Source organism: Bactrocera oleae, chromosome 6, assembly GCF_042242935.1.
Source record: "Bactrocera oleae isolate idBacOlea1 chromosome 6, idBacOlea1, whole genome shotgun sequence".
Taxonomy (NCBI): domain Eukaryota; kingdom Metazoa; phylum Arthropoda; class Insecta; order Diptera; family Tephritidae; genus Bactrocera; species Bactrocera oleae.
In genome coordinates, this window is record NC_091540.1 from 70470701 (window position 1) to 70489738 (window position 19038).

General features: G+C 34.1%; 3 protein-coding genes across 6 annotated transcripts in view; 1 reads left to right on the forward strand and 2 right to left on the reverse strand.

Annotated features, from left to right (window-relative positions):
- Positions 1–33: 33 nt before the first annotated feature.
- Positions 34–5214, forward strand: elg1 (enhanced level of genomic instability 1). Of its 4 annotated transcripts, none has more exons than XM_036364262.2 (5): positions 34–217; positions 382–1283; positions 1337–3026; positions 3103–4394; positions 4594–5214. In XM_036364262.2, the coding sequence occupies exons 2-5, from the start codon at positions 406–408 to the stop codon at positions 4853–4855; spliced, it is 4122 nt and encodes a 1373-aa protein (XP_036220155.2). In that variant the 5' UTR covers positions 34–217; positions 382–405; the 3' UTR covers positions 4856–5214. The 4 variants fall into 4 exon arrangements, with proteins under 4 accessions (XP_036220155.2, XP_036220157.2, XP_036220158.2 ...); XM_036364264.2 differs by having other exon boundaries at positions 447–1283; XM_036364265.2 differs by having other exon boundaries at positions 34–195; positions 447–1283.
- Positions 5040–8105, reverse strand: LOC106625465 (cytochrome b5). The gene is made up of 3 exons (XM_014245287.3): positions 7867–8105; positions 6454–6585; positions 5040–5483 (listed from the first exon to the last, which is right to left on the reverse strand). Exons 1-3 carry the CDS (start codon positions 7978–7980, stop codon positions 5367–5369), a joined length of 363 nt encoding a protein of 120 aa, XP_014100762.2. The 5' UTR covers positions 7981–8105; the 3' UTR covers positions 5040–5366.
- Positions 8106–13996: 5891 nt separating this feature from the next.
- Positions 13997–19038, reverse strand: part of fwd (phosphatidylinositol 4-kinase beta fwd) — a 117183-nt gene continuing 112141 nt past the window's right edge. The window contains exons 7-13 of the mRNA XM_036364196.2: positions 18252–19035; positions 18054–18172; positions 17856–17993; positions 17507–17781; positions 17352–17440; positions 16998–17162; positions 13997–16927 (exon numbers count right to left, since the gene is read on the reverse strand). Of these exons, the coding sequence (XP_036220089.2) occupies positions 16740–16927; positions 16998–17162; positions 17352–17440; positions 17507–17781; positions 17856–17993; positions 18054–18172; positions 18252–19035 (1758 nt within the window). The 3' untranslated portion in view covers positions 13997–16739. The remainder of the gene's footprint in view (positions 16928–16997; positions 17163–17351; positions 17441–17506; positions 17782–17855; positions 17994–18053; positions 18173–18251; positions 19036–19038) is intronic.

Here is a 19038-nt window from a genome sequence, read left to right on the forward strand (position 1 = left end):
CAGCCCATGTTTATTATTTTACGCGCCAATTTCCATCATTTGTCATAAACTGCCAACGGATGCATAAAGTGATGTGATTTTCTAAATTATTTTGGATTAATTAAGCTCGTGCTAAATATTAATGAAACGAAATTTGTAGATGTAATTCAACTAATAATTGTATATCGAGAAGCTAGGGCAAAAGCTTTGATGAAGGTGTGTGGCTGACCTCTTTCTGGTTAGTAGCATTGTCAATGCGATAGCAAAGTTTTATAGAATATTTTTTTTTTTTTATTTGCATAAATTCTCATTTTGATGTGCAATTGTATTCACACAATCTTGCTTGCTGCTTTATTAATTATTGCCTAAGTAAACAGCTTCTAATTTATATGCTTTGCTTAGTTTTTGATACAAAAAGTGTAAAAAATGACTGCTTTAAATCCAAATGAGTTAAATGATTTTATTAGTGCTACTGAAAGCGGTAATGGATCTATATTAGTTTCCGTTGATATCCAAAATGGTGAACGTTCTGTTCTTAGTGATGGCACCTCTGAAAGCGTTTCTAAATTTATTTTGAAAGCCCCACGTCCGGACTCGAAACTCATTCTACAAAATATGGAAGAAGTGTTAAATTCCGTAAAAAAGAAACATCGACAAAAACACAAACGAAAAAGGGAGCAGAAAAAACTTGCACAAATGGAAGCAGCAGCTGTAGCTGTGGCAACCGCAGAATTAAACAAAGTGGCTGAAGATGAGGAACAAAAGTTTGTCAATAAATCAAAAGGTAAAAATATTTCTAAACCTGACAAAGAACAGGGCTTCAAACGCTCAAAAACAAAACCATTACAAGAGAAGACCGTTCAGGAAAACAAACAGGGAGAATCTCCCGATTGTGCTCAAAGGAAAAAGTCTCTAGATAATAAAAGTCCATTAAATAATGCTTCAATAAATGGAGATATACTGCGTCACTTTCAACGAACTCCAAAGAAAAGCCAACAGACTACAGATGATTTAGGAAGCAAATCGGAATCGAAAGTGGTTGCTAGTGAAACATCAACTGGCTTAACTCAGGAAAAAGCAATGAATGCCTTTGAGGTTATGATGAATGCCAGAAATAAAGCAATCGGTTCAAATACACCTGGAAAAGAGACCTCCCCCACGACAAGTCAAGAATCAGCTGTCAATACCAAACGTAAGTTGATTCTTCAGGAATGGGCCGACAAAAAAGGTGGCATAAAGCGTAAATTGGACGAAGAAGCACGAGCTGCATTTGTTGATCAACAATTGGAGAATCGTGCGAAACGGTGAGTTTGTAATAAAAATATACATTCATATTTACATTTTATTATCTATTAAGGTTCAAACACATGCTTGTGAATGGTGCATCGCCTAAAAAGAATAATAGCTTCAAAAGTCAAACAGCAAGTGATAAAAGGAAAGTAAAAAGAAGCGATTCGATGGGTGCTGCAATAAAGCCGGATAAAGATAAACCTAAGCGCAGGAAGCGCACAATACTGCGCCCTGATTCGACTGACTCAGTCAATGAGCAAGTAGAAACTGAAAAGGCGGACTCGGAAACAGAAGAGTTTTTATCTAAACTTAATTCTCCGACCAAAAAACGGGACAGCCTTTTGGGATATTTTCCGAGAAAAGAGTCGCCGAAAGAAATCGCTGCTAAAACTTTAAAAGAGCCTTTAGCAAAAGACAAAGGAAACTCTAAAACTGAAACGCCAAAATCACGTAACCGGCGGAGTAGGAAAAATAGTACCGAAATAATGGTCATATCTACTACACCTGTGATAGAAAGCAGTGTCGAGGCTGTACAACCTAATCAGGGAGAATTGGGAATTGAAAACACACCTAGTAATAGACCAAAACGTTCTTGTGTGGGAAAAGCTCGTTATGATTATGACTTAGAAAAGAGTCCGACTAAATTTTCTTCAACCACGAAATGTGTTTCGGTTTCAAGAAAATGTGAAACAGCTGTACATGTAGAAGTAATAAATTTAGACGATAGTAATATGTCAACGCCAGAAAAAATGGCAAAGAAATTGGCCCCACTTTTCGTACGTTCACTACCAAAACCTAGTCCTGATCCAGTTGCACTAAAGGCGAAGCACGATTTTCTTATGTCAGGTGTGCCTGAGAAAATGCGTATAGAAATGGAAAAGCAAAAGCAGTACGAACAAAGTTATGAAGAGGTGCTGGACTGTTTTCCTCGTATTTGTCATGTTCAACAGTTAAATGCCGATGAGAAGTTATTTTTACAAAATAAAATACATTTTACGATAAAATTAAACTTGTGTGTGGACGATTTGGAGCTGAGCACAAGTGTCGAAACGGTAATAAAGAAAAAATCAAATACATATAAGCGTAGATCTCGGAGCAATGTATGCAGTACAAAACAATATATAATTAACAAAAAACGATCACCTCTATTTGAAGCATTGTTGCCCACTCTGGAGAATAAAAGGACTATAATAAAGTTGTGGAAGTCGCAATTCGATCGATTTCCCACATTTAAATGTTACAATCAAATGCGCGAAAAATATCGATTTTTTAGTGCTCTAGACTCGGCACAGGATATGGAACAAGTCAGCGAATCGTTTGTGGTGACTCGTCGAACGCAACGAAAACGAAATTTAGAACCAATAAGTGCTACTTCTGATCAAGACGAAGTGAAACCGCCTCCATCTGCTCCCAATGGTGAACTTTTATTTACTGAAAAGTATAAACCAATGCTCGTTGAACAGGTTCTCGTAAATCTCGTGCCGGTAACACAATTGCGTGACTTTCTTTCTACTTGGGCCAATGGTAATAGCGGAAGTGCTCGTAATTCGCAATCAAATGATGATTCATTTGATGTGTCTAATGACTCCAATTCCAGTCTCAGCAATGTAACCAGCAATGCTGTGGTACTGCTGGGTCCGGTATCAAGTGGCAAAACCAATGCAGTTTACGCGCTTGCAAATGATATGAATTTCAATGTGCTCGAAATAAATGCTGGCATGAAGCGAACTGGAAAACGCTTGATACAAGAACTGCAGGTTAGTAATATATTTATAATATGTGTATATAAATAATTAATGTTGAAACCAATGTTTCTTTTGCCATTATTTGTAGGAAGCTACACAATCACACCAGATTCGTAAAGACTCAACGCCCACACAAAGTTCTAATAAAGCCCAGAAAAACTTACTCCGCATGTCACTAAATGACAAAAAGCTAATGAAACAAACTTCTCAGAGTCACATTGATGCTGATAATAATGCTGGCTGCACTGGAGATATGAATCAAAATTCGCGAAAGTGTCTTATTCTTATCGAGGATGCGGACGTGGTATTTGAACAACTAGACAGTGGTTTCACTGATGCCATTTACACATTGGCAGCTTGCTCAAAGAGACCTGTTATTGTCATGGCAACGAACCCCAATTGCCAGCACCTCCAACGGCTAATGCATCAGAACACAATATATTTTACGCCGCCGAATGCTCTAAATATATCTCGTTTCATGGCTGTTCTATCGTTGATAGAAAATTGTCCTATTAATTTGGATGACTTAGTTTCTCTATATTTGTATAATAGAAAAGATCTGAGAAGAACGCTGTTGGAAGTGCAGTTTTTCATACAAAGTGGTGGTGATCGAACGAATATGGTTTTAACGCCTGCTGCTGATGTCAAAAATCCGACACATCAACATACACCACAAAAGAATGAGGTGGCCAATCGTGATTTAGGGTTTTTTGCATCACCAACCAAACGAAGTCTATCAGTTGAAGACAGCACGCAGCAGCCACAGGAATCTGATGACCAACTCACTAAAGATCGACTGAATAGGCAAGGCTGTTGTAAAGAGAGTGATGTATACATTCATCGTTCAATGTTTGAATTTTTCACTGTCAACCAGAATGAAAAATGGCGTATACCGTTTCCCGTCGATTTCAGTTTATTACGTGTAAACTTAACGGATGTATTTCAGTGCTCACAGCGTTTGCAATTACAAGAGGGTAATTCAATTGAGAAAGCCTCGAAACTCAGTGGTAATGATGGTGACAAAAATGGCGTAATTAAACGCAGAACACGCACACCAAAAAAAACTGTGCTTAATAGTTCGCTAGCCGATGCTGAAGTATGTCATCAGCATGAAACTAAATCATCACTTCAAGTCATGTGTGATTTTTACGAAAGCATATCTATCGGCGCATTATTGGGCACACACAATGCTGACATGGCGGATGTTAGTAGAGGAGTTGGCCGAGGTTCAATTAACGGAGGAAGCGCCGATTTGAGTGTCGACCGGTTAATGCCACATCTCTCCGAGGATATTGCACATGAGATTGTTGAACAGGCGATAAAAGTGAATTTGGCAGCGAAACCGTGCCCATACAATCTCTTCGATACGCCGAGAGAACGGTATGTCTAATAATACACATACAGTTTGTATGTGTATGAAAATTTAGTAAAAACACAGCTGATATTGTATCGTATTTGAAGCTCCAAACTTTATAGACTCTTGCTGAAGATTCTTTAGTTATTTTATTAAAGTTAAATATTATTTTGTAAATTTTAAAACATATATGAAATATTAAAATTATATCTATTTCACATTTAGGCTCTCCCTATGCGACTACATGAATAACACTGCAGTCAGTTCTCGTAGTCAGCGTACACGCGCCTTGGATGTAGAACCGGCATTGCGCGCCATTTGCCGCAGCGAGAAGCAACGCGCCACGCATGAGCGGCGCTCAACTCGTTTCTATCATTACCTAAGGCACAGCGCAATCAATGTTTCCAACTTTTCAACAACACCCTTTGATAATGCCTGTACAATCTTGCTAGATGCATCGCCAGAGTACGAGGAAGGCCAGCTTTAAAGTGTTGAAGACTGGCGAGAAAGCTTAGTTTAAAATTTTCAAATGTCAATTGTAGGAATTGTATAAAATTTTACTAAATTCGGTATTTAGAAAAATGTTGCTTTTGCGTTATGAACCAGTTTTAGTAACACATTAGAAGAAATATCTATAATTGGCAGCAGCAGAACTAGTATAAATATAATAATTAAGTGTATTATAATGTGCATTTATTGGCATTTTACACTTATTAACTAAATACAATAAATTAATTTATATCTTGTAACGTAAACTATATTTAATTATATTATGTATATAAATACGAATTCAAACGACATTATATAATGTAAGTGAATCTAATAAATAACAAATTTTTAAATTTACTCCTTTGCATCTTCACTGCGCACATTTGCACATCGCTAAGCACGAAATTGTGCGATCCGACATAAATATTTCGATATGAATATGACTTAGTATGAGTGAATTTAGTTTAATCACAGTCCGGCAACTTTCTCCCTTAATCGCCTTGTTTGATTCAAAAACAAAAGAAACATTTAATTCGTTTCTTTTCTGATTTGCTATTTTCTTGCGGTTGTTTCTCATTTAGACCACTAGTTGCGGTTGTTGGTTGGGTGTTGAGTATTTGCATAGACTGAAAATCGAAAGAAAGATATGAAATTAGAAACAAGTTTCGAATGTATTTTCGTTATCATGCATTACTTATCGTTTTATGTAAATTTGTAAGCAAATATATCAGACCTAACTGTGGCAACTATCATTGTCTATTCTAATTAATTTCTAATCTGTAGCTGCATTCACACCTATACCACTATTCATTTGAGTTAAAACAAGAAGAAATATTAATCACGACTTCACCGAAGCTAAAATACCCTTCACAGGTGCATTTATTATAGCATAAAAGGGCATAGAAGGATCTTGTATCTTGCTTCCGAACGGTCAGTTCAAATGTCGGCTATATGCTTTAGTGAAAGATCTTTACAATTTGTTCAGAAGTTGTAGCGTTGCCTTGGACTATAATCCATGCCAAATTGCGTGAAGAGATCACGAGAGTAACGTTTTCCATACAAGGACTGGATTTTGATCGTTTAGTTTGTATGGCAGCTATATTCTATAGTGTTTCGATATTGGCGCTTCCAACAAATGAGCAGCTTTTTGCGGTGAAAAGGACGTGTGCAAAATTTCAGCTCGATATCTCAAAAGTATACTTCGCTTCTTCCATATGATTTAAGAGAGAATGTTTTCGATCGTTACAGCAACAACGAAAACTTAAGACTGACAACAGGTTATTTGTGTTCAAATAAATACATATTCGAACTAAAAATATAATAGTTTTACCTCACATAACTTAGTATTCAACACAGTATTAATAAATTATAGTATTATATTATATGTAGCCACTACAAATATTACAACTCTCACTGTTAGTTCAATACTGTCGGCTTACATACATACATACATGTGCATAATAATACAAATCACGCTATGTCCGTGTCTGAGTTGCGCATACATTCACCTCTCTGGGGGAATTTCCGCAAATCAGCCAATGTGCATAAATTGTCTTCTGATAAGCAAATACATGAATTCGATTTTAATTGTCTTACCTCTTTTCTAATCACGCCTATTTTGTACGACTTCATTTCTTTAATGGCATCGGTGGAATGACCAACTTCATTGAAGGCTTTTGTGGCGTCTTTGCCCGCATATTCGAGTATGGACTCTTCACCACCCGGATGCTAGAAATAATTAAGATACAATTCCAGATTAACCAAGTGATTCGAAAACATATACATATGCACATTTGTGTGTATTTACTTGATTTCGAAATATATATGTATGTATTGTACATTTTTTTAAGATTGATTGATTAACAATTTGTGAAGTTTAAAGTGTGATAGATGAATGGAAAACTCAAAATATCATACGAAAAGTCATACTCTTTACTACGTCGTCTAACCTCACTCGTGGTTTGATAATACATAATCTACGTTAGTAGACATAACTAGAAACAATACTTATAAATGATTTGATCGATAGCATGTTGGTGTACGAGATATCGACTGTTCACGTCACTTTTTAAGTTTTGGCACGTTTCTGATGAAACTATAGAAGCATTCGAAATCTGTAATTGTTAATGGTTCCAAAATATCTCGCTTTGTTTATACACGAATTTTTTTCGATTTCTACGTTATTTTTTAGCTTGAAAAACATTGTCAAAAATGTACTTTTTTAAATCGCATTTTTTTAGATTTGCAAAAATTCAAAAAAGATTGTGTCTAGCCATAACTAGGGATAAACCTTAGATACAAAAATTTCGGTTTTTGAAGCGACGCCCTGAAGTAAGTTTTTTAGAAATAAAATGATTACAAATACTCACTATCGAGGGAGAATCTTTACAAAATTGAAGAAATACATCATTTTTGAGTAGCGTCTGCCTTATAACTTTATTAGAGAAACGTGTCGAAACTAATTAAGTTTGGTGGTCCAAAAATCTCAAGTTAATCATTATGAGTTATGTACATAGATCAAAAGTATTTATTGCACATCGTAAATCAAAGAATCTGGGATTATGCAAATGTGATATTTATTCTTAAAGTACGCAGAATCGCTACTATATAATGTGGATGCAATCGAAACCCATATATATTATATTATTTTGGCATATGAGCTAGACTTTCTCTATGCGGTGAATTCTTAAATTATTTCCAAGGCTGTGGAGAAAAAAATTCTAACTTTAATTACTAGATATACTTGTAGTTTAATTTTTAAATCGAAAATAAAATATAAAAAAATTAAAATTTGTTTTTAGAAAAGTTTCGAAGCATTATTAGGATTACTTTTAATTTAACTTTAAATAATGTCACCCGAGGCACTACTTAAGATATCAGACTCCTCCATAAATCTTTAATATAATGTAATTTTTTCTTTGTGTTAAATTCAACTTTGATTCAATATTTTAACGGTGTTTTTTATAACTTCACTTTTAATAAATGTTTCAACTTGCTATATTGACATACTTCTTTTATGAACTTCGTCACATCGTAGACGCTCTCTTTGATTATAATCCACACAGGCTTGCCATCGCGACCGTTGTTCTGTGCCACCTCACCAGCACTGTACTCCTGTGACATGTTTACTAAGATTACACCAACAGTTACAGTAAAAAGAATAACTGTATTTTTCAAAATCGAATGGCAACTCCTCGAGTGTTGCACGTCTTGACGCGATCGGGTTCACACATTAACTGATATCGCACCAATTTGAATGTAAAGTCTTTTATTCATATTCTTCAACAGGAGTTCCGCTAGCCCCAATCGATGCCAATAAATATGTATACTTAGATATTACAGTATATTTCTGCATTCCGAAGCGATAATGATGTGTGTACGAGTGTTCGCTCAACTTATCATCAAAGCTTTTTGATTTCATATATCGATGGTTATAGGCAAGCACTTCGGTATACTCATATCTCCACATGTGCATATGTATGTATGTGTGTATATAAATAAATATACATGTAGGTATGTATGTGTGTGTATTTTTGTTATCGTCACTTTTTGTAAATACAAACTTACTTATTTAATCACACGTGAGTTCATATGTAATTATGTTGTAACATCGGCAGATTGGTCTCAGAATAGCCTCTGGTTGTATTTCCGTGCTGTTGGATTCCGATTTTTGATTGCTTGCTTCGTTATCAATTTCATGCTTACCGCAAACTTACGGTAATTCGAGCTTCTTGCAATAAAAGGGGGCGTTTCAGCGTTGGTACTTATTTTTCTCAGAAAATATTTACTCATCATGATTCATAGTGCTCATTCACATCCTCGAAGCTCTTCTTGCTGCAGACTCGAGCTCTTTCTGCGATGCGATCTTCCAAGTTTTGTACCTGTTAGGTAGCCCAAAGTTTAGCGCCTAAAAGGGTTTAGTGGTCCCAACTGTGCACTGCCACTATGCAAGTCGTTTTTTAAATGTGTCGCCAAAGAAGAAATGCCAAAGACGTATTTGTTCTCATGCAAAAACTTCTTATGAGATCCATCAAACGTTCGGTAACATCAAAGTGTCCACAACAATGGGAGAGACGATCAGCCAAGCATTTGAGATGAGTGTGCAGACCAGAGTACTATAAACAAGTTATGGGTGAGCTATGACTAATATTATATTTCTATATTTTAAAGGTTATTTTGATTTATTTTCTCCGTCTCGGACATCTTTCATCAGTTTGAAATGTTGCAACTTTTTAACCACGCATGATCTGTTCAACCTGGGAGAACACGGATCGTGTAGTTCATACTTTCACTTTCGGTCATAAATGACTACAATATCATATGATTTTGCGCAGAACTTCTCTGTCGCATTATTCAATACATAATAACGGTACGCGTATGTCGAGAAGAATTTAAAGTACAGATCTACCGACAATAAATTTCAACTTCCATTTGTTAAGTTACAAGTTAGTGGGTGAGTGCGGTGAGGGGCGTCTTAGAAGTTTTAGCAGCCAGTGTTTGCTCGGTGTATGTGTGAAAAGCGCATTATTTTGCTTAGATAACGGGTTATTCTAATATTTGTTTATATTTATTTTCTATTTATTTTCTGTACGTTCGCCTAATTCAGACAGATTACGACATCCTGCATTAATAATTGTGGTATTTCGATAAGAATTACGTGACAGTTCGATTCTAAATTATCGAATGATAACTGTAAATACGGGCTCAAATTCGTAAGTACATGCTATACTCGTATTTATTTTAGACAGGCGTGGCAGACGTTTGATCATGTGTGGAATTTCGACCAACACCTAGGTATTGGCATGATTATCGCTCATTTGATTTCATAAAATTTTTTGAAAAATTCTATTGTTCAGTATTGTGCTGTTGGGTGCTTGTATTTAAAATTATCATACCCTGAACCGCTTAAATTAAGTTTCAGCATGACGAGCTGAGTCGATTTAGCCATGTCGGTCCGTCTGTCTGTATATAGGCGATTTGCAATTTTGCACACGTCCTTTTCCCTCCAAGAAGCTCATTTCTCGGAACCGCCGTTATCGGAACGCTGCATATACTCTTAGCTGTCATACAAACTTGTCGATCAAAAACACGATAAAGATCTTTTCATACCCGTTTATGCTATAATAAACTCACCTGTGAAGGGTATTATAGCTACGGTGCAGCCGAAGTTAACGTTTATTTTTCTTTTTATTGATATCGTTAAATTTAATTGAAGCATGTTTATTACAGTTAAATGTTTGTAGTCAAAGTTGATATGGCCGCTCATTTCTACCGAGTCGTTGGCTTTCGTTTGGTCTTTTGATAATTGTCACTGTATATGTATGTGTATAACCAATAATAAACAAATAAAAATTTAAATTATTCATCAGCAAATCGCCAACTTGTGTTTTGTTTCTATTCTAAGAACTTGACCGGTTCTCCTTCAATTTCATGCGCCGGTCTTCATTTCATCCGACACATGAAGGACCCTACACGTTTCAGTCAACTTTATCTACTGTATTTTTAGCAGAGATATCTTCATCTTAGAAATGCACTCGAACCTCGTGCAAAGTAGAACACTCACACCACATTGTTCTTATAAATTCGGTTTCTGATCACAACCTAAAAACTACATCGAAAGTCGACACGTGAACAAAGCTTCCAAGTTTACTTCTATCATTTGTTTCTCACGTGCTCATGCATAACTTCACTAAATCGCTTACAAATAAAAACTCACATGGCATTAGTTGTACCATTAATATCATTTCAATTTATTTAATAATATTTATAATTTTTATATACTATATATATTTATGTAATTATTTAATAATGAAATCTTATATTGCTATTACATATTTACAGATTCCAGTTATATTTGGAGCTTCATTCAACTACATTCAATTCACGTTTACCACTTTCTTCTCCTTCAATTTTCTTCAATTTATTTCAATTATTTGATTTTATTTAAATTTGAAAATTTCTACGTCATCCGTAGGTCCTACAAGAGTTTAATATGTATGTACATTAGGGTGTCTCAGCACTCAATCATTTGTTTTTGTAAATTGAAGTAACATTTGTGCACTGAAACAATCAACCAAATCGTGTTTGATAAATGTAAAAATAATAAGTAAATCTTAAAAAATATTGTTCATATCGATTTCTTAAATTAGATATTATTTTTTGTTTTCGCACACATTTCAAATTAACTTAAAGGCAAAAATTTTCATAAAACTATACCGCGCTCGCATAATGCAAAACGATCATAGCTTTTTGCTTCAATCCACTATGCGCTTAGCCTTATGTTATGAGACACCCTTCTGTACACCTATACATATAAATATATATATACTTGTGCATCGAGATCGTTAACATGATTGCACAGAAGTTGGCCATTTGTTTGCTATTGCATAAAAACTAAAGCTCTTTGCCACATTGCATTTATGAGTATTTTTTTTTTGTTGTTTTTGTAAAATATTTGGTTCCTAACCTAAGATGAACAAAATAATTCCTCATTTCTTAATACATGCTATAAATCGTATAAAATGTCAAAAATGTTTTCTTTTTATTATTTTTGTTCCGAATCCTTTACTTAGTTTGTGTTGTTGGTATGACATATATTTGATGATAAGATGAGTAGTAAATATGAAAATTAAGTAAGCGTTTAGCTAGCTTGTATGTTTGTATTGTAGTTAGTTGTAGTTATGGTCGAGTGATGGTTAGCGATAAGATTTGACAAGTACGATGGAGGCAAGCAAAGGTGATTAGATTTATAAAAGAGCGTAGCTTTCGAACGATTAACGTCTTATTATTTATGTATGAATGCATGTATGTATGTATGTATGTGGCGTATATGAATATTATTGATTGGATTAACTGGATTTACTATCGGTTAATGAATGTATTATGCAATTGGAGGTTTCCCTTGGGTATTGCATATACATATGTACATATACATATGTATATGTTTTATTGCTATTTGAATAAAGGTCTTATATTTTGATAAGATATCTCCTTCGGTCACAAGAATGAAGGTTTGGCACTTGGAAGAGTGGTTCAGTTAATTAGTTTTTTTTATCAAGTATGGTTTTTAACAGTTAATAATTTGATAGTAGCTTAAATAAACGCGAAATTAACTTAAATGTAAGGATTAAAAAACAAACAAAACAACAAAAAATAAACAGAAAAGCTACGGACTTCCTGAACTATTATTTTGTTTTACTTGTTTCCTATTATACTTTTTTTGAACTAAATACTTTTTTGTGTTGAGGCTTACAATGTGATAAAATTTAAGTATTTTTGATATAAAAGTAAATTAATAATTATAATTTTTTCCGCATGTTCTGTATATAGTTCTTAATACAATGACCTACCAGTTTTTGTTCTGATCAAAAATCGAGTTTTGGCCGGTTAAAAATGACCAGCATTTTGTGTAAAATTCCACTTTTTTATGCCGCCATTTTGTCAATTTTTTATTTTTTTCCGACCGTCGGTCATTGTACGGACATTACCGTCTCGTGGAGAATTTTTGTTTTATGTTTAAACCACGGAGAAGGCTAGAGACAGCAATAGTTTTCTTTAGCGCCCTTGGAGATCACTTGTAACTCGAAAAATATTTAATTTTTTCCCTCAAAAAGTTGACTGTATTCTTATATATACATATGTATATATAAATACATATATATAGATTTGGAAAATAAAATTAATAGCAAAGAGACATTTCAAGGGACACACCTAGTGTGACAGCCTAAAAAGAGGAAAATTTTTGGATTCTTTTTAAAATTTTAAAAGTATATATATACCTATATACCCTTATTTAAAAGAAAAATGTATTTTCTGACTAGTTGGAAGTGTTTTGTGACCAAACGGTACTTTTCCTACTGTAAAATCATGTAAAAATTATTCAATTAAATTTAATATTATTTTTCTGTTGCTGGATATACTATATACATATACAGTTAAAATAAACACATTGCCGAACAAAAATAATATAATCTAGTTCTAGCGTTAAATACTTTAAAATTCATTTAAATTAAAATATTGTCCGCATTTGTACTCAAACGTATTATTTTTCGCATAAAATAAAACTCCTGAGGAAAAGTAAATAAATCAAAACAAAGTGTATAAGGTTTATAATGAAAATCAAAACCCACTTACTTTAAATCGCAATACTACTAGTGTTAAATGCTCTTGTATTTATTTATTTATATTCTTTGCATGAAGGTACTTAAGCTTATAGCGGACCAGCACACTTATGTAGATAACGCTTACTTATTTATGTATATAGTTCATTTAACTTTAATTGCGGCATTTATTTTGGTTTTTGCTTTTTTAAATGCTTTTCCACGTTTATCTTCGTTTTAACGGTAATGGTCAAACCCATTTTCCATTTCTCCATAGAATTAACAATTAATTTTCATACATACATGCGCCTTTATAGCTGTCAACACACTCTCAAACATATGTACAAGCATCCATATTCATTTATATACACATGTAATAATATTTTATATTGTATGTATATAACTCGCTGCCTAACAACAATAAGAGCCAACAACACTTTGTAATTACACAACCAAGAATATGCGATTTAGTATTTCTATTAGAATTTTTAATAAATAAAACAAAACCCATAAATTTTACTTCATGTAAATGCGCCTCAAAGTAGGCTATAGATAATGTGATACGACGCACGTTTGCTCTCAGCAGGTGCACGTAAACTATCAGGAGCACAGAATTGTGCATCTATTGAAGATAATGCTGCTGGCAACATGTTGCAATGACAAATGTTGCGGAAGACAAAAACCGATTGGCAAAAATTGTGGAGTTAAAGCAGAGAATATATAATATTAATAAATATATAATTTTGGAAACAAATATATATAGTTACGTACATATGTATATAAAATGTTGAAATAAAAAACAGTAGCCTAAATAATAATAATAGCAAATTCCCAAAAAAAATTTGGTATTATAATTAAATTATGTTTTCTAATATAATTTAAGAGGACTATTTGCTAACTATTTATGAGAACTGTTTTCACCTGGATGTACAGCGGTAGTTGTACCCAAAGCTAGCTTCATTCCTAAAAAATGAAATAATTATAAAAGTAAAAACAAAAACAAACGAAGAGAACAAACGAAGAGAACAAACTCAAATATATGTGTGTTTATAAAAAATTTCAATTTATTTCGTTTTTTTTTGTTGAATGAATTGCAAAATTACGTTGCGTTTTATTTTATAGGCGATTTTCTTTTATGCTCAAAAATTCAATTCGTACAGTTGTAAGTAAATATGCATGTAATAACTATGCATGTATGTATGTATTATTGGCGTTTCATTCATATTTTATAATAATAGGCAAATTGTATACATTTAGTATATAATATACTTGTGTACATAGGTACATATGTATGGATATTGAAGGCTTAGCAAATTAAAATATTATTATATACATTCATATTGTTACGTCTTACAAATATATTTAAAAATAAAATATTCACATCTCCTTTAATTAATAACGGTATTGTTAGACGTTCAGGGAAGTTAAAAAAAGGATTGTAGGAGAAAATAGTGCACTTTTTACAATTGCAAGAGTTTCATATGAACGTATGCGAGTGTATGTGTGTGTCATATGTTACGTTGGGCGTACGCGAATATCCTTAACATTTCTATTTTGATTGTTTTCAATGTCGAAGATATATGATTTTGAATGGAAAGTTTTACAAAGATTTCACTTATTTATAAATATATTATTTTTTGCTTTAAATATATTGTAGTTCGAATTTATAAGACTGCTTATTATACTAGTTCGCGTCAAACGATTTAATAATTAATTATATTGTTTATGCTTTTTATGATGTAGGAAAAAGTTAATATCTCAAGTAATAATTACAAACATTTAGTACTTAGTTTTCAATGCATTAAATAGTCTAGTCTAGTCACCGTTAAACGTGACATACAAACTTTTTCCGTTTTACGTTACTGCTATTTCTTTTTAGTTCGGTTTAATTCCTTTTAGAGTTTTTTGTTGTTTTTGCATTTTTTTATTTCTGCTGGCACTTTAAGCGCGCAACTTTTCTCCTGCTTACTAGCAGTTTCTTCAAGTAATTGTATACTATAAATTTAAAAGTGTGCATACAGTTATTAAACTGTTTGAAACGTTCTTTATATATTATATTGAATATTTTAGCTATTTATTACTAAATTATATTATTTTTTAATTACTATTCATTAAACGCATATTTCTAATCTATAAAATGTTTTTATATATGTATGTACAGAAAGTTTGTTTTATCTCATAAAAAAGTAGCCATTAGAGAGTAAACACGAGCGGGACATTGTCGGAAAATTTATTCGTAAGTATGTACAGTTATATGTATATTTTTTCACATTATCTCTTATATTAAATTATATTGAATGTACATACATATGTATATAAGGCGGTAATAAACGCATTTATTTTTGCATTTTTACGACATTTTCGACCATTTTAAAACAAATATTTTCGTATTTTGGTATTAATACTATATATATACACATACATTTTATTATAAATTTCAATATAAAATACATACATATGTACGTGTGGCGATGTGAACCGTGAATGCTGGCAGATATCAATTTTGAATAATTAAAAACAAAAAATTAATACTATACAATACATAAGAAAATAAATATCCGGCTCGCGATTTTAAACCATTAAACTTCTTTAAAAATTATAATTAAAAATATGTAAATATTCAGTGAACTCAAAATGGTTCACTGGCTCAGAATTTACCTTGGCTTATAGTTGAGCTACTAAAACGCAAAAGTGTGTCTGAAAGCTACAAGTCGTAAACTTTTAGGCGATCAATCGTCGACTTGCTAATAAATAACTGTACATTTCTGTAATGAAAGGAAATGTCTCAAAAATATATTTTCTTTACGATTAGAATAAAAATAAAATTAGCGCTTTTCAAACTGTTCCTTTGCTAAAACACAACTCTTCTAAAGCTCTATTTGAAACCACGGAAATTAATGTCTAAACTTATGCTTTCGTACAGACGATAACGAAAAAGCAGATCTAGCTAAAGTAAAAGTACAAATTCATATATTTTACATGGAAATGTATTCAAATGTATTGATGATTTGTTTAATATTTTATTTCCGGCCAACTCAGCCGTATTGAATGTGGTTAACACATATATAAATATATACATATAAATTTGCACACTCTGTTTTTTGTTTGTTTTCATTCAAAATATGCAATTCAAGTGTATTTACACATATTACTCACACTATTATTGTTTTAAGCAACACACAACAATACATTCATATAAACATAGTACACTAAAAACTAATTACTATATTATTTTAATGTATGTATGTTGATTTTTAAATATTTACTATATTTGCATATATATATATATATATGTATATACAAAAAAGGAAGGTATACAGTATACAGTAGTGAAGAAGAAACTTTCGGTGCTGAAAACTCGCAAAGCATAGCTTTACCCTTCGGGGTGACACATGTAATAGCTAGCACTAGTATTCTTCTTGTTTGCATTCACATTATCTAACAAAACTACAGTCAGTCAATTAAGTCAGTTAATTTGTCAGTCACAACGACATATTCTTATTTTGATTTCTTTTTTCCTTTCTAAAAATATCTACACAAAATACATATAATACATACAAAACAATGGTGTACGGTAGCCACTGCTACCCAACATATCTGTGACGGCTTGGCCGCTGGTGTCAACGCTGCCAAGCGCCATGCACTATTCATTCGCTCACTTGACATTTATGTATTTGTTTGTATGTAAGTTTTCATTTGCTGCAACTGCAACTCGGCCTACGCAGCAGCAAGCGTTTGGTGTTTCATGTTAGTTTCGCTTTAAATTTTCATGAAAAACCTTTCTCACAATATACCATTCGTATAGTATTGATAGCCATCGTATAACTTTGTGGAGAGGCTCTTGAGTGAGTCCTGTACGAGTTGCTCTACTTTTCGTTCCATTTCCTGTTCGGTCAAATTCATGTGGAATCGTTTTCGGAGATTCTGTACGGTGCCGGAGCAACCGTTTTTGAAGCACGGCAATTGTGCATCTGAAATAAAATAGAAGATGTTAAATAATTGGTTGCGCTTTTGTAATTGGGAGCGTGCACTACAACTTACTGCTACGCATTATTTCCACAAAATTTATGATTCGATCCATGTGCTTGCGTGCCGACATCATGCCAACAAGCAATAAGTGATTGAACTCCTTCCACAGCTCTGAACTCGTACCACCCATGACGTCAACGAATTCGGGTGTCAATTTAAATGGAGATTGCTCAAAGCCTGAAAGTGGTAAAAGCGGCGTAAATGTTAAAATAACATAAAACGAGAACCTTAATAATACAGTTTTTCGAATGTTATACTTGGGAAATGAATAACGAAAGATGTCTGAAGGGCAGTGTGGTTGGGTTGTGGTCTGCATTACGACTAGCAACCACAACTATTTTTCTATTTATTTTATATTCTTCTTACCCAAATTTTTCGGCGATATGCTCAGTATAAATCCAAAGTCTATATGGATAATGTGACCGTCTGAATGCAGTAAAATGTTGCCATTGTGCCTGTTTTATACAAATAAAAAAAGGATTAATTTGATACTTTAAAAATTAAATTAACTAATCACACACCGGTCCTTCACTTGCAGTAAATACGATATCAAACAGTAAGCGGCACAACTTTGCACAAAATTCTTTTGTGCCGCACGAAACAGTTCGCCATCTGGTGAGCCATACTCGTCTATGAAATAATCGCGTAACGATTTATTAGAATTCTTTTTGATTTGATGCAGTGACACCGTGTTCAGTATTGGCTCTATCAGACCGCTGTCGCTGGATAAGCAAACAATTTTATATGGTCGCACCCAGAGATCGACATTTTCCTCCTGCCAGATGATTTTGAACATCTAAAGCGAAGAGAAATTGAACATTTAAAATGGAAGTGTTTTTAGGAATGTTTAAGCTGAAGTTTTTTACAAACCTGCAAAAGTTGCGTAGCCATGAGCTCCTGTCGCAAATCGTCGCCACATTTGACAATTACCGAGAGCAGGCGCCAATTGGACAAATGGCCGTAAGGTGATGACTCGCGTATCTGTTGCTCCTTTTCATGCCAGGGCTCCTGCGATTTAGTTAAAATTATTTTGTTACACTATGAGTAATTTTTTTATAAAGTACATACCTTCAAAGCGGCCGCTGAGGGATCTTCGGGATCATTGTTGAATGATTTTGTGTTTTCGCAGGTTAAGTTATTGCAGTGGCGAGTGCGCACATCGCCAATATTGAAAAGAACAGGAATGCCTGAAGATTGTGTGCAATTAGTGTAAGATATTTTTATTTCCAGAGATATTTTATAAGTCAATATTTATCGTATATATACCTTGATCTCTTGAGTCACAGGAGTCTAGTGACATTTGAGAGACCGCATCTCGTTCACTTAATTTTCGCATATGCATGTATTGAGCCGTTATCTCGTCGTCCTCCTGCGACCACACATCGTCTTCGGTTAAATGCAGGCCACCAAGAGAGAGACCTATTGCATGGGCGTTGCATACATGTGCACCATCGCCGCTGGCAGCTGTTGAAGCTTGGGCATCCGATGCCACGGACGATGACTCGGATACCAGTTTCTCCTTTTTACGACGACAACTCGAGCCGGAGTTTGAACCGCTAATGGCAGCGCCACCATGTGAGCTACAACTCGATGTGCGGCTACAACTCACATGGTTGTGGCCGTGATTGTGCTGATGCATTTGATGGTGATGACTGCAAGCGCCTTCCAAGTGCTCCTCACTCTTCGTATGTCGCAGTGATGGCATCATCTTCGGTATGAGAGGTGATGAGTAAATATCGGATACCTCAACCACCTCAACGTAAATGATGTACGGCGTCTTATCTTTTGAGTTGAGCACCGCAGTCTTTTCCTCTGTTATGCGCACCACATGGTGTGGAATGTCGGAAAATATTGGAAGCCAAACGCGAGCCGGCAGATTCTTGTTGATCAGGTTCAAAAACATGCGTAGCGCTGAGGTTTTCTCCGCCTTGGACGGCAGCGATGTGATATTTTTGCCAACATTTATCAGAGCTTTCATGAACTCTTTCTCCGGGGCAGTTTTAGGCGCGTGGCATGAGCACACGGTTTTCTGGCCAAGCAAGCCATTAACCTG